General features: G+C 35.7%; 1 protein-coding gene across 6 annotated transcripts in view; it reads left to right on the top strand.

Moving 5' to 3' along the window:
* SESTD1 (SEC14 and spectrin domain containing 1) overlaps positions 1 to 11,524 on the top strand; it is a 49,529-nt gene extending 38,005 nt beyond the window's left edge. For all 6 annotated transcript variants that reach the window (XM_041403347.1, XM_041403348.1, XM_041403343.1 and 3 more), the window contains 8 exons: positions 1,722 to 1,916; positions 2,582 to 2,696; positions 3,826 to 3,985; positions 6,632 to 6,713; positions 7,030 to 7,152; positions 7,389 to 7,580; positions 9,404 to 9,525; positions 10,782 to 11,524. In XM_041403347.1, the coding sequence (XP_041259281.1) occupies positions 1,722 to 1,916; positions 2,582 to 2,696; positions 3,826 to 3,985; positions 6,632 to 6,713; positions 7,030 to 7,152; positions 7,389 to 7,580; positions 9,404 to 9,525; positions 10,782 to 10,911 (1,119 nt within the window). In that variant the 3' untranslated portion in view covers positions 10,912 to 11,524. The remainder of the gene's footprint in view (positions 1 to 1,721; positions 1,917 to 2,581; positions 2,697 to 3,825; positions 3,986 to 6,631; positions 6,714 to 7,029; positions 7,153 to 7,388; positions 7,581 to 9,403; positions 9,526 to 10,781) is intronic.
* Positions 11,525 to 15,947: the final 4,423 nt, after the last annotated feature.

Raw genomic sequence — 15,947 nt, 5'->3', positions numbered from 1 at the left:
AGTCTTGCAAAAATGTTTGATTTGTTTTGAAGATACTTTTTTACTTCAATTTATTGTGAAGTGACAAAAATAATTTCCACAGGATGCGCTTTTGTTTGGTTTTTTTGTGGGGAGAGGGTGGTTGCATTTTGAGGTGGGGTAATTTTCTGCTAGTTTTATTCATGAGCAATACACTGGAACTGGTTTTTTTGAGCAGGTCCTTGCTCCATGGGTTTGATCTGTCACATATAACTGTGCCAAAGTTCTCCCATGAAAAATATGAGAAACACACTTTTTTACCTGGTTTGCTGGTATCTTAATTTTACTGATAGCTTGATCAAAATAAATTGCTGCAGCTCTTACTTTAATACCTAAAATAAAAACTGAAAAAAAAACCCAGGAAAACCCAAAATCCCTGAACATATTAATTTTTTTTTTTTTTTTTTACTTCTCATATTATAGTTTCTATGTCACATTTAGCTGGATTTGTATGTTCAGTGTCAAAGAGCTGTTTTTGTGAACTGATTGTGCTGAATCTGTGTATCCATAGTACATGTCACAATGGAAGATGTTTTCACATTGTGTCATCATAGTTGCCCCTTTTGGGACAGATGAGAAATTTATTCTGCTCTTAAATTTTTGGCTGATTGCTAATTTAACTTTTTCATTGCTTTATCTTTGTTCCCCTCCTTGCTCTTTTCATACTCTTTTTTTTCTGTGAACAGATGGTAGAGGCAGCGCTGGGAAAAAAAAGAAAAAAAATCACAATATGGATATTTATACTCCGTTTTGCATGATTTGTAAATAAATGATGCAAAAGCTGAAGACATAATTTACAAAATTCTAAACATCCCAATAGGAGCGAGACAAGAATACAAATGAAATCAAATATTGTAGGCCAATAGATGGTGCTGTTCCATAGAAATGCATAGGACACTTCAAGGTCAAAATTAGGCTGTTGAGCAGACACATTTTACTTTACAGGCATCTCAGTCATGCAAGAGGTGAATGTGATCTGGATGTATCAAGCTGTTTTTAAATCTCACCAAATTGTTAAATATTTGAACTATTTTCCTCTGCAAATACACCAACAGGACAACATAACTAAATCTTACGTATATATTCAGTAATCAAGCCATGTGAAAAACAAATCTGCACATTTTGAATTAAATAGTATAAAGCTTTACTTATTAAGTAACAAGGATCATTTTCAAGTTTTTGTACCTGCACTCTCTTTTGTTCAGAAGATAGAAATTGCTTCCACTTTGTTATCAGCAGTATTTTTTCTAAATATTTTAAGGAAATTATTGCTAGTTTCAGTCAAGTCACTGAAAGTACCAGTTGTGAACAGCTTTTTATAATAGCTGATAACTTGGCAAAAATAATCTTTTATTTCAGTAGAACAAGAACAGACATTTAAGGACTAGAAATTTATTTTAAAATGATGCAGTTCCTCTTTTGGTGGAAGTTTGTGCTGGGACTAGGAGCCATGCACTGAATTCTTCCAATCTTTCTGCACTAATTTTTTTATTCTACAGTGTGTGTATTAACATCTACTAAGCACTTCATTGAGAGCCGATTTGAAATCAGGAATATTTTTTCCTTCTTTGTAAGATAGTGCAATCTGTAATAACCTCCTTTTTCAATCTGTTTATTTATTAGCCTGCAGTTGGATGTATACCATTTAAGAGAAATAGAATTGTATTTGGCATTTTTAATTCTCCATCTTCTTGTGTTTCTAGGAGTGGTTTGCTGTTTATGTTGAGCTTAATCAGCAGATAGCAGCTCTTCTAAATGCAGGGGATGAGGAGGACCTTGTGGAATTGAAAGCATTGCAGCAACAGCTGAGTGATGTGTGTTACAGGCAGGCCAGTCAGCTGGAATTCAGGCAGAACCTATTACAAGCAGCACTTGAATTCCACAGTGTTGCCCAGGATGTAAGTGTCTCTTTTAATTTTTTTTTAAGGCAGAGTCAATAAATTAGTGCCTTAGTATTGTAAATGTTGAATACATTGGAAAAATATTCAGGGATATGAGGGGAAATATAATGTCACTTGGAAAATGCTGTAAGTCATTTACTGTAATTGAAATACTGAGAAGGAAATATAATGTCACTTGGAAAATGCTGTAAGTCATCATTTACTGTAATTGAAATACTGAGACAATGGGCTCCCACTTGTTTTAGGAGGGAAGTACTTTTTAATATGTCTTACATTTCAGTAGTATTTGAAATAAAAAAGCTACTGGTTGAAAAGTTACTTTTTCACCCCTCTTTTTTTATTTAAAGGCATATGTATTAATTGAACTGGAATTTGTTGTACTTTTCATAGTTTTTTTTGTAAAATGGCATGTTCGTATCCTGTATTTTTCTTAAAAAACAAGTAGAATCTTGGCTTCTGCTCTCCCACCATCTAGGGATGTGTGCTCTTGGATTTCTACAAGGCAGATGAGTCATTTATCTTTCATCTTGACTTTCATTTCCTGTAAATGAAATGAAAATTCATTTACAGGAAATGTTCCAAACATTTAGAAGATTGTAGACCCAACCATCTGAAGCTCAAACTTCTTTTTAAATATCAGCATTTATGTTCTTACATTTTAGTTGTCTCAGCAATTGGATGGTTTACTAGGAATGTTGTGTGTGGATGTAGCACCAGCAGATGGAGCATCAATTCAACAAACATTGAAACTACTGGAAGAGAAATTGAAAAGTGTTGGTAAGTATGATATTTCTGCATTTCAGACACACACATTCTAATGAGTGCATTATGGGGGGAAGAAAGAGTAATGCCTTTTAAAAAGAATCACCCAAAAAGCAGGGGGAAAAGGTCTTATGACTTCTGATTCCTCACTATGTAATGTTCCACTGAGCTACTTTGGGCTGGCTTATGCCATCTGCTGTGTGATAGTATTGTCTGGGGAAGTGATCTGGAACTGTTATCTTTTAAATGTTTTACATCTAATATATATATTTCTTATATGCTATTATCTTGCATTTCATCTGTAAACAAACTTCTTTCCCCCATTAATCTTCTTTAGTGACTTAGGATTATAGTGTTTAGATGATCTTTTTGTCTCCAGAACTGATGTCTTGATGATTAAGGCTTTATCCACTCAGTTTAGAATGCTTGTACTGGGTGTTTTGCAGTAACTTTGAATGTATATGTTAATAAATGGTGCATTGAAGGTTGTTACACTGTCAAGCATATGGAATTATTTCAGTTTAAAGAAGTCTACAGTGATCAGCTTGTTCATTAAGTTGTGGGAGAAAGAGCTGCAAAGAAGAATAATTTATGGTAGAAGTAGGTATGATTGGAATAAAACAGTTGGATGCATAAATGAGATATTCCTTCAGGAAAACAGGTAGTAGAGCTGCCAAATAAGAGATGTAACAGCAGATCCCAAGGGTTGGCAAATTTCAGTGTAAAAAATTGTATCAGCCATATCAGATGTATTATAAAGTAGTAACTTCTGCCAGCAGTGGAAGAATACGTAGGCTGCAACTGCTAGGCAGTGATAAATATTATAGGAATTATGTAACTGTGTGGATGAAAGACACTAGTTAGCTATGTAAATGCTGAACAGCTGACAGACTATCAACTTCTATTCCTTTTCTTATTATCTGCTAGGTCATAAAATAGCAAAGCCTTACTTGTTTGTTAATGTAGGCAAATGCTCACTCAAACATGAGTTGGAAAGGGCAGTGAAGGACATCATAATATCCTCGTTATTTTCAAGGTTACAGTGTTCATGTATGATTCTGTTGCTTCTTCTCTCTCCATTGAGGGAAAAACTCACCGAAATTCTGAGTGATCACTGACCTTTTTTTTCTTGTTCTCTTATTAGACTTAGGCTTGCAAGGCTTGCGTGAGAAAGGTCAAAGTCTTCTTGATCAGATATCTAACCAGGCATCCTGGGCCTATGGGAAAGATGTGACCATTGAAAACAAAGAAAATGTGGACCATATCCAAGGAGTGATGGAAGATATGCAGCTAAGAAAACAAAGGTAAGAACAACAATTCAAGTCAATAAGATTTTTGTGAATTAACTAGTGACTTCTTATACAATTCAGTTTGTTGTAAAGAGCCCATTTTGTTTCATGTTCAGTTAAGAGATGTATTACAACTGTAATTTATATTTGTAGTGTATTTGAATGGGACAGAAACTTCCCTGACTAATCTCTTGTAGTGTATTCCTAAAAATAAGCACCTTTTGTATTTTGGTACTGGATGGAGTACTTGAATGCTTTCCTGTGCTTGTAAATGCTCAGAAATTATACATTCCTTTTATATGGAGTTATGAAAATATGCAAGAGGTGTCTTTTATATGTTAGCAGTTTGAGATGGGAGTATAACATAATTACATTAGCAGTGATGGATGTAAAATTATGTATTAAACAGCCTTGTTTATCCTCCTTATCACAAGCTCTGTCCTTTGAGTGTGGTATTTTCTTTCCTGAAGATAGGAAGACAAATGAGGTGGTGTTGGAGGGGGCATGGTACAAAATGGAGGCACAGATTACAGATTTCAAAAGAGCAGATGATGAGATACAGGACCATGCAGTCACCCTAGGACGTGGCATTTGAGTTTTGGAAAATCATATAGAGTAGGGGATGATGAAGAATGTTGTAGGGAGTTGAATTTATAAGAAGAATAGATTTTGCTATCATACTCTCCCTCCAAAATTTGATTATTTTTAATTAAAGATGTAGTAGTACTGGATTTTCTGTAGTACTGCCTTTTTTTTCTACTCAGCAGTGTGAAAGAATTAGATGCTATTGCCAGTAATACTGCTGGGAGCCCTGAGACAATACAATTTTGTCCACAGAAAGGGCCTGGCGGTCAAGGGCATTGGCTGAGCAAAGAGGTGCCTCTAGGCCACAGCAAGGTCTAGTGAGCATCAAATTGCCCATTTTACAAATTAATTCCACTGTTCTTAAATTGTTTTGTTAGAGAGCTTAGTGTAAGGAGCTATGTGTTTTGGTAGTGCTTAGAGAAAATACTGTTTTAAGTCTGCCCTCTGAATCCTATTAATTTAAGCAATACTTGTGTTTAGAGGGTCAGCTGCAAAAAGCTACAGAGGACATGTCACTGTGCAGTAAAATGGCAGTTGGAATTTCATACTGAGAAAAGAGATCTACATGGGAGAAGGGAAGACTTTGTATACACAGTATGGATACTGAATCAGCTGTGAATTCAGAGATAAACATTGGAAAACTTGCAGGAATTGCTTTAGTGTTCAAACACACAGGGAAAAGCAAGTAGACTGCCAAGAATTATTAGGAAAGGAATAAAAAACTGAAAGAAGAATGTCAATGTGTCACTGTATAGATTGGTAGTCCATTTCTGTTTGTGTTACACAATTCTGGTCCGTATTCTCAGAAGGGTTACAGAATTGTGGGAAGTCAGTTAGAGGACTGAAACATCAATAATATTTCCAGACAAAGGTATGAAGCAGCTTTCAGATTGTGAATGATTAAACAAGGTTATTTAGCCTGGATGAGAGACAAAAAAGGAAAAAAAAAAAACAAACTATCTCTCAGTAGCATGTAATAGTATTTTTTGCGACATTTAATTTTTTTTTCCAAATTTTGTTGAATCCTTCTTGTTATTTACAAGATATGTTGTGTTGTAATGTTTATTTCAGGGACATTTGCTGCTTTATTTATGATTTTGGAACCTATGAGCTGTTTTCCTGCATTATTGGAGCAGATGATGTCCCTTCTGTAAGCATTGCAGGACATGTAACAAAATATGCAGCATGCTAACAAACTGTTCTTTGGAAGAGCTTATGTTTGTAACCAGTTTGGGAAAGATCATGCACACAGTCTTTTGCGTTTGCTTATAAAGCCAACTGTTGTTGACATTAGTAATTCCATTTGCACTGAACAGGAGCGTGAGTCTTGCTGTTTACTTAGTCGGCTCTGAAATTGAAGTGGAAAGCATTCTGCTAAATGTATTGGCTTAGGTCTCATTGTGGAAAGAGGACTTTCAACACTTTTATTGGAATTCTGGAGAAAGAACTGCAAACTGTGCTCAACTCAGAACAAGATAATTAGAGTCAGTTTTTATATCAATTATATTTTGAAATGCTTCCTGACAAGTAAAGCAAAGGACATAATCATATAAGGGTTCAGATATTACCATCTGTAGTCAGCTAAAAATGGAAAAATGTATTATCTTTTAAACAGCCTCGTTGTATTCATTGAGAAAACATTGCCCCCAACAAACAGTACAGTTCAGAATTATGTCAGGTTGAAGCCTGCTTTCATGTAAATTTTAGTAGGATAAAGTCTGTCTTAGCCACATAAGCCTCTGTTTTGCAGAGCTTACCAGTGCAGCAAGGTAAGGAACCTGGGATGCTGCTGCAGCACCTTGTAGCTGTCTCTGGTGTTACTGCCTCCAGCATAGCCATATCAGGAATCTTGAGGGTCTGTGATTTTGGTGACTTGGAGTGCTCAGTTCTACTTATGGCAAGTTCCTTACTGTTGCCTGCAGAATGAGGTATTTTGGCCAAGCTAAGCAGCTTTGATCACCTTTTCATGAATGCTTGTATCTTAATATTTCTGACTTGAAAACATTGCTGTCAATGTCAGAGTGTTTTGTGTCTGCTGTACATGTGTTGATGAATCTTTCTGTGCTGCTGTTTAAGGTGTGAGGATATGGTGGATGTGCGGCGACTGAAGATGCTTCAGATGGTGCAGCTATTTAAATGTGAAGAGGATGCTGCTCAGGTATGGAAATACCTCCAGAATTTCATCATTCTGATCTTTGTAGTCCACTGGGTTAATTTATGGGGGCTGGTAGTTTTACAGTACTTTTTTTACAACTTTCAAATATAGTTTTATCTAGGGAATATGTTAAGTGAAAATAAAGGATATAGCAATGTCTGCAAATAGTATATTTGGGGTTTGTATGATCTACTAGCTTGTTACAGCTCATTTAACTTTTTCTGTATCAAAAGTATATGCTAGTACTGAAGTAACATCACCCTTCTGGTTTGATTTCTTTTTAATGTATTAGTTTTTATTCTTTTGGCTTGTTTTTAAGGCAGTAGAATGGTTAAGTGAACTGTTGGATGCTCTGCTGAAGACACACATCCGACTGGGAGATGATGCTCAAGAAACAAAAGTTTTACTGGAGAAACATCGAAAATTTGTTGATGTTGCACAGGTGAAATGTGTTTTGTTTTTTTAGCAATATGGGGTTTGTGCAGTTTCACATCCTCTCCTAAACAGAATCAATATCTGTATGGACAGTCACTGAACAGCTGTCACTGGTCTTACTGGTTTGCCTCAATGCCTGAGTGAAGAAATTGATTGCTGAAGTTGCTTTAAGATGCTATTTCATTGCCAGGTAAAATGCAGGGTTTTACAAGCACTTACTCTCCCATCCCCTCCAATTTTTAGAGTACTTACGATTATGGGAGACAGCTACTGCAGGCAACAGTGGTCCTGTGCCAGTCCTTGCGATGCACTTCAAGGTCCTCAGGGGACACACTTCCCAGACTGAACAGAGTGTGGAAACAGTTTACAGTGACTTCTGAAGAAAGAGTACACCGGTTGGAAACAGCTGTTGCGTTTCATTCAACTGCTGAAAAGGTGAGTGTGGTGTTTTATTAAGAAGAAAAATTTCTTACCTGAGTTGAGGCAGACAAAATGTAAGAAATATGAAGTTGCCAGTGTGTACATTTACCCTTTCTAAATATTTTTTTAGAAACGGCAGAAAGAAGAATTTATGTATGTTTTTCCAACCATTTGCTTCAGTACTTAATGTAATAATTTTTCATACACCTGTATTGGTATAGAGCCCACTTAACAAAAAGGAGAACAGCACTCTTCAAATGGGAACTCTGATATTGATGATAAAGCATTTCTTTGTCTTTTAGACTATAATTCTTAAAAGCCAGGAACACTTCTTTGTGCAAGGTATGATACAAAGTTATCAGGTGTTTTAAGTTCTTTGGAGAGTTAAAGGTGTATTGCCCTTTAAGCTCTATGGATTTTGGATGGGATGACCTTCTCACAAACTGTAAATCAGGGCAGCTCTTGCCACTTTAGTTTCCACACATGCTGTCTTGTTCCTTCTTGTACTTTGCACCTGGTGGGGTTTGAACGTGCTTTCTTCCTGAACACACCTCTGCCTTGGTATGGTTTTCAGACTCCTGTAACCAAATGTCTCACTGCTGCATGCAGTCAAGTGATGCAAGAAGCACAGTACAGGATGAGCAGTCAGCAACAATGTGATGAGGATTGGTTGCTATTCAGTATCAGCTTGCTGAAGGGGGAAAATGTTGAGAGTTTTCATATGCTTAAATTTGAGCCCATGTCCTTTAACGTATGTCATGAGGGGTAGGGTTTTTTTTGTCTCCAGCTGTTTTTTTTTTTTTTGTGAGGTGGTGTGTTTTAAAAAATCAGTTTAGAGTATGTATCTCAAATATTGATAGTAAAATTGCATATAAGTGAAAAAAAAAACCCAAATCTTGCACATGGTAAAATAAATTAATTCTGTCATTGAAAGAGAGCATGGATTCAGGTTCTTTTGCTCCTTGGTTTTATTAATTTCTTATTTGTATTAGTGGAAGATTCTTTCAATCTGCAGGCATTGGGAGTTGGTGGAGGTTCACAAAAGCAGAAATAGATCATCTGTACTTCCAGAGATTTACCTGATACCAAATTAAATTTCAGTGGTTTATAAACTCCTAGAAGAGTAGAATGTGTCAATCCATATTTATGAGCATTTTTTCATTATTGCAGTTGTTAATTGCTGGGTTTAGGCAATCTTAAGTTTAAAGAAAAGCAAATTAATGTCTGACAAAACAATGCTCTTGTTCAAAAACCTAATTCTCCTTTCACTATTGGACATATATTAATGAGTCTGTGTGGAAAATAGGCTGTTAATATCCATGTTCCTTTGGAAAAAAGTGAGAAGTGGAAGAAAATAGAGTACTCAGTGTTAGTATTGGGTTACAATCCCATGTGGAAAGACTTGTGTTCAGATTTTTTTAGTCCTACCTGTTCTATGCCAGATGTGGTTTTTAGTTTTGAAACCTGTCGTAAGGAGTCTTCGTTGACCACAGTGTTTCCCCTTTACATTACTGTCTTGTATGTTTAATGATGTCGGTCACTATTTTTATATATTTGTCACAGGAATATTGTCTAGGAAGACTGCTTTTTATTCCCTCTCAGAAATAATGTAAAACATTCTAATATAAAACTGGTAGCCTGCTAGCCTGGTCACTGGTAGCCTGAACTGTCTTCTAAATCAATGTTTTCTTTTCTTGAATTATATGTGACAGTTGATCTCATGTAAATGTGTCAGTGGAAATGCCAAAAGAGCACTGACTGGCAATTAATGGCACTTAAAAAACTGTGTGTTATCCCTTGTGTACTTTATTCTGCATTTTCTTACTTTTATTAAACAGATTTTGCAGGAATGTCCAGAGCAGCCAGAAGCTTTTAATGAAATGGATCAATTTGATGAAATTGAAGCAGTTGGGAAATCACTGTTGGACAGACTAACAGTGCCTGTAGTTTATCCTGATGGGTATGTAGAATGGTTTCTAATGCCTTTGGAATAATGCTTTTGGTAAAGTTGTATAGTAGTCTCATATGCAGAGAAATCCTGAAGGCTTATTGCTGAAATAGAGAAGTGAGGACATTGTTTTTATAAAATTTGAAATGGACCTGTCTGCTTTCTGTGAAAAAATGGGAAAGACATTTAATGCGTAGTAATGCACTGCCTTTTTAAAGTAGTGACTTTTTAACACTGAATGATTATTAGATTTATGCAGTCTTATCACCAGCACAGTATGCAGAAATTACAGAATAATGACCAGTTCCAGTCTCTTCTCCCTGAAAAAAGATACCAGATGAGAATTACAGAATTTCTATTTATTTATTTGCAATTCTATCTAAGCCACTGTATTGAAGATAAATTTATATTTATTTATTATTTATATTTATTATTTTTTACCTCCTCAAATGAGTCTATTCATGCACAGAATAACTTTTCTGTCCAGTTTTGCCTGTCTGAAAGTCCTTTGTCCTACTGCCATTTCCAAAGTGTACAGCTTCTCTGCTCTGTAACAAGATTTAATACCTGTTCTTCTGAAACACATATTCTCTTCAAACCTTCCCTTTGCTGACAGCATGGTTAGTAGTTTCCCTAACATTTCAGCTGTTCTTTTTTTGTGTTTGAATTACACAGCCATGTATTCCTTTCAGTTTGAGAGGTAGATGGCATAATTTGACAGCATGTGGTTGACTTAACCTGTGAAGACTCCTTTAATTATGCAACAATTTTATAAACTCAGAATTCATGTATAGACAGGTATCATAGATTATCACAGTATGCAGAATTGTCAGATGGACTTGGGGGAGAGCCAGAGAAGGGAGGTAAGAGAGTTGGGAAGCATCCAGTTGTGTTTTTAGAATAGTGCCTTGCTGTTCAAATCACAGAATAGTTTGGGTTGGAAGGGACATTAAAAATCATCCAGTTCCAATCCCTCTGCCATGGGCAGGGACACCTTTCACTAGACCAGCAGTGTCTCACCACCTCAAACTTCTGTTGAGTGTCATTTGGATATGAAAGGCTCCTTGAGTATTTGTAAAAATTTCATAAAAATTTGCTGTTAAGACTTCATCAGTAAGTCTTCAAAGCTTTTTAAAGGTGGCTTTTAAATGACAAGAGGAAAAAGTGGCTATTTTTCTTATCTGCTTTGTGTTTTCTACTCCAATAAACAGGTGTATTCATGTACTGACTTACTAGTGATAATTTATTGTGGTTTTGGTGTTTTCTAGATCTGAGCAGTACTTTGGGAGCCCAAGTGATATGGCTTCTGCAGCAGAACACATCAGGGAGAAGATGAAGTTAGTTAGCCTGAAAAAGCAGCAGCTGAGACAACCAGAAGTCACTACCCCAGAGAGCTAATACTGACCTTGTCTATGAATTCATAACAGGACTTCAGTTTGTAATCCAGCATGTTGTTTGCATATTACAGAATTTGGTATAATATATTAAAATGCATTTCACAGCTGTTACGAATCTCATCTTTTTTTCAAAGTAAATGTTCTCAGCATCTTAATACTGTACATCTATCAAGCCATAATTATTTAACATGCTATGAAACCATAGACTCCAAGTATCTTATGAAAAGGAACTGTAAACTTTGCACTGAAATTTGCTGTAAAGCTTTACCTGACCTGTCAGCTGCGTCTTAGTTAGACAGCTGATGCAAGCTTTGAGTGGTGCTAATTAAAGTGTTAGAAGTTCCATATTATGAAACTCTAGTTCTTTGCTTCCCCTATGCCCAGGTGATGTAGTAATTTTAGACTGTGAGGAAAGTACCTGCAGTGTAGACTGTGGTAACCCTGTAATTTTAATTTGAAAGACTTAAAAAAAAATCATTTTTATTGTGCCAGTATGCAACCTGCCCATCAGATCTTTGATATATCAAATTCATTAAACAGATGTTTTCCTATTTGTATTGATAATGTATTAAAAGCTGTTTGTGCTTAATAAAAATCATCTTTTTAAAATCTAAGATAAATTTGTTCTGGTCTGTGTTTCTAAATATTATTTATGTTACATTTTTATAATAAATGATAGTAAAAATAATTATTCCCCCACTATGTTTAGAAAGTCTGTATAATTTTTCTTATGAAATACATTGTCGCTCTAAGGGAACTGCTCTTGAATATTATTGATGGGTGTGAAAGTCCTGGCTATTTTTTTCTTTCTTCCTGGTAGCAGTACTTGCACAAAAGTAAGATGCTATTTGCATAAGTCAGTGTTATATTAATTGTACTTTTGTTCCCTTGTAAGACTGGCACATGTCTCCTGTGCTTTATTTTTAAGTCCTTTGTTTCCCTTTGAATGGAGAATCCTGAAAAATGTCAATATCCATGTTGGAACCTTTGCAGTTAAAGGTTTTTGTGTAATGCAAGAGAAATTAACATGAGGTTCATAATTTAAAACCATGAGATTAGTAATAATGAAATTTATTCAGAGAAGGGAATTGGATTGAAACCAAATCAGCTGTGTGCATTGCTTGGTTAACTTCTTAATCTTCAGGATGCAATCTGGAGACATCAATTATTATAATTTTGGAAGATGGTGTGAGCTCTGACCATTTTAGAGTACTGTGTGTGGAACAAACAACTAAGTCTGAGAACTCAGTTATCTCACTGTACTTTGCTCACAGTAAAGGTAATGCTCTCGTCCTACAGGCATTGCTATTACTCTGCAGATTTTCCTGATGGATGTGTCTTCAAATACTGTATTCAGTTATTTTTCTTAGTTTTAAGCGTTTTCTCCAGAGGCAAGCGATGTTTCAAATCAAGCCTTTTATTAAGAAACAGTAATTCCAAATTAACGGCTTTCCTGTAAACTCAGTGATAAAGGTATTGTTCCTCTTTGGGTGTTTTGGCAGAGGAAGTATAATTTTTTTTAATGCACTTAATGCAATGTTAAGGTATTACATTAATATTAGTTTAAAACTAACTGAAGTTTACAGACCTTATTTATAAAGAGGCTTTTTTGATATAATCTTTTAAAATTTAGTTGTTTAATTGCATTTGAGAAAGCTGATGTTATTACAGCTAATATTTGGAGGATATAAATTTATTTAGAAATATGCATACTTTTAATGTTTTGGTTCTATTTAATATAAAGTGCAAACACAAGTAAATGAATATAGTTATTAATAAGCATGGTGTCTCCAGTTCTGCAGCATTTGTAAATTGAATCTGCTTATGGTAAATAATGGTCTGCAATACAAAATCTCATTAAAATTTTAGAGTAAGCAATTATTACAAACACTTTAAATTATTTTCAGGTTTTTATTTTAGGATTTTTTTAAATTTTATTTTATTTTTTACTATGTTTAGGGGCTCAATACTGAATGCAAACCCAGGGCAGTATCAGAAGCCCTTCAGTCATTCCTGTGACAGCTGCATGCACAACTTGGGACTGATGACTGCTCACCCCAGTAACCCTGATGTTAATTTTGGCTCAGTGTGTGTAGTCCAATCTTGACACTGCTCTTATCTGTCCTTTGACATTCCTAGGGGCCAGTGGATCCTGACTTTCACCTCGTTGACTCTAATTGAGTTTCCAGTACAGCATCTTGGGCTCTGCCAGCTTTTGCTCTGCCTTTCTGCTCTCTTCCTCTGGAATTCCTTGCCTTTAGGCAAATCAAGTGTCTGGCAAAGGGCTGTTTACCAGCACTTTACAATTTGCCCATTTTCTGTGTAGCAGGAATGAGGGCAAGTAGTTTTCGAAGTCGTGTTGCATGGAGGTCTGCCAGATATTTCAAATCCTATGAACTCTGAGACTTCCTAGCTTACTGAAATAATGGAATAAACATTTTCTGTTAATACTGCTTTTGAATGGAACGGATTGAGAGAGGGATTTTTGTGCTGGTCTTTACTCTTACTCCATCCTCTCTAGTTGTACTTGGTACTGAACCTTTAGAACTAAACAACCTTTAATAGCGCACAAAGTCAATGAGATACAGACTTAATAAAAAGCAAAAAACCCTCTGCTCAAGTAATCCATTATTACTTGTCTGTGCATTGACTAGTGCAAAAAGAAAGGTAGCTCTACTTGTAGCTCTTCTGCATTTTTTTTGTTGCAAAATTCATACAATGGAATTCCAAAATATGCAAATAAGTTTCAGATTTTTTTAAACAGAGATCGCGTGCAGTGGAGGGTACAGTGCTGCAAGGTGTGAGATGAGGAGATACCCACAAAAAGGGAAGGATTGATTTTAAGGACTGTAATTGTTACACCCCTTGGTACATTACCACTAATGACTTGGAAGTGATGGAGTCAATCCTGTTCATGGTAATGAAATGAGCACCAAGATTTTCTGTGTTCCTGTTAGCCAAATTTGGATGTATTTGAAATGTTTTAAAATACGATTGCTTTGTTGCTCTTGCTGGTAATGTAATCCTGAGTGTGCGGATTTGTGAAAGTGAATGGAAAGGTGATCAACTCGGTAAGTGCCATCCCTTTTTCCTAGGGTGTAAGTTGCACAGACTGACAGCCATAGAAAATGCTTATACCTACAAGCTCTTTTATTGCAGAATGTGTGTGGACTGTTGTATTGGTGTCCATTAAAATGTCTGATGCTGTTCACCACTTAACTTTGTGTTTAGTAGGATTAATGGGGGTTACATTTTTCTGGGAAAAGAAATAGATTTGGACCATGGACTTCTATAGCTTTGTGTGAGTGACTGATTCAGCATTCAAATAAAGCCACTCTGGAGGTGCAGCAGTGGGTGGAGAAGGGCTGTGTGCAGAGCAGGATCATATAGCACTTCTTGTTCCATCGTGGTGGCCAAGGATATCAGTGCCAGCTGACAAAAAGATGAGGGGAGCAATTTTTTTCCATCACAGTAAAAAAAACCAAAAGTGTCAGTAGGTCACAATCCTAAAGAGAGGTTGTCATGGGCTTTCTGCAACAGTAATGACATGTAATGGTGTTATAATAGCCTCCAGTTTCTTGAATTCCTTCTACAGGATAATTTTAATTTGTTTAAGGAGATTATTAGGAAGAAGGAAAGCTTTTGGAGCTACAGATGAAACTCTAATAGCTCTGAAGCTAAAATGCCAAGAAATGGATGAAAGCAAAGATTTGGTGATTCCTAACTTCTGAAGGATTGACTTAGTATCTCTACAGATTTTTGTATTGGTAAAAAAGGAGTTAGGACTGTAAAAATGCTAGGTTATTAGGTTTCTGTTCTAGTTTTAAAAAAAATATCTAGTTTAAAAAGAAATGACTGAAACATACAGAATAAAAATCCATACATATGTAATAGCTGCAAAAGCTTACCTGAATGTGAGCTGCATAGCCACAAACCCTTTGAGTATCTGGAATTTGCATAACATGGTTCCAACTAATTAATTCATTCATTATCTCTTTGGAGAGGTATTGTCTTTTCCAGGTTTGTGGAGAACTGGTACACTCTGAAATAAGATAAAAAGGCAAATAGTCAAGCAGTTACTCTATTTGTGGTTCCTTGCACAGTCACTGTGAGTCTCGGTGGATTGGGTTTTCTGTAGTGTGCCATTTCCACAATTTCCTGGTGTGTAACAGTGCAGGCAATTGTGGAGTTCCTTCTGCAGAATCAAAATCAGATGTCAGGAAATTATGTGATATAATTTTTAAATTATTGATTTCCACAGGTATCCCACTTTTGTTTTCTTCAGTTAAATAGTGACTGATGCCTGTCAAGACTGCATCTTCATTGAAAATTCTATTAAAAATCTAATTGCATACCTTCTGCAATGCTATGGACTCAAGGAGTACTTCAAGATATTTTTCATCTAGGTTTACTGTGTGAAAATACAGGAAAGACTAAATAACCACAGATAAAGGAGATGGATTTCAGGCTTGTATTGGGTCCCTTTATACAGATCTCCCAAACACATGGTATTTTAGGATCATTTTTCTGTGATTCCAACATTAATTTGGAACATGAAAGTGAATCACTGAGGGAACTTGGGAGAATACATCTGTTTCTATGAAATTGGAAGACAACATACACCATATCAAAGATATTCATCAAAATAGATGCTTGTTGACTGTAAAATTTTAGTTATGTTGATACAAGAATGACTAGAAACAGGATATATTAAACTTCTTTTAGTATATTTAAAGCACCAATGAAACACTTGAGCTCAAAATAGCAAGGAAAATTAATGTAACAGCCTTCTCTTTTCCTGTCTGTTGACTTTAGTTTACATGGGCCTCTATTACAGCAAAAATTACAGAGACAAGAGGAAGGTTGAGTCAGGAGATAAATACCTCTTGTGAAAAAAATGTTGTATTAAAATTTCATATGTGCTGAGGAAATATATTGGAAAACATTACAAAGGAAAGTGAAAATCCCCATTTCAGTTTGAGTTCAATGAGAAAAGTTCAGCTAATTTTCCAAATACTAGTGATATTTACAGTTTAT

This window comes from Onychostruthus taczanowskii, unplaced genomic scaffold (assembly GCF_017590055.1).
Source record: "Onychostruthus taczanowskii isolate IOZ18803 unplaced genomic scaffold, ASM1759005v1 scaffold20, whole genome shotgun sequence".
Lineage (NCBI taxonomy): Eukaryota > Metazoa > Chordata > Aves > Passeriformes > Passeridae > Onychostruthus > Onychostruthus taczanowskii.
Note: the sequence above shows the minus strand (reverse complement) of the source record. Positions and strands in the feature narration are given on the sequence as shown.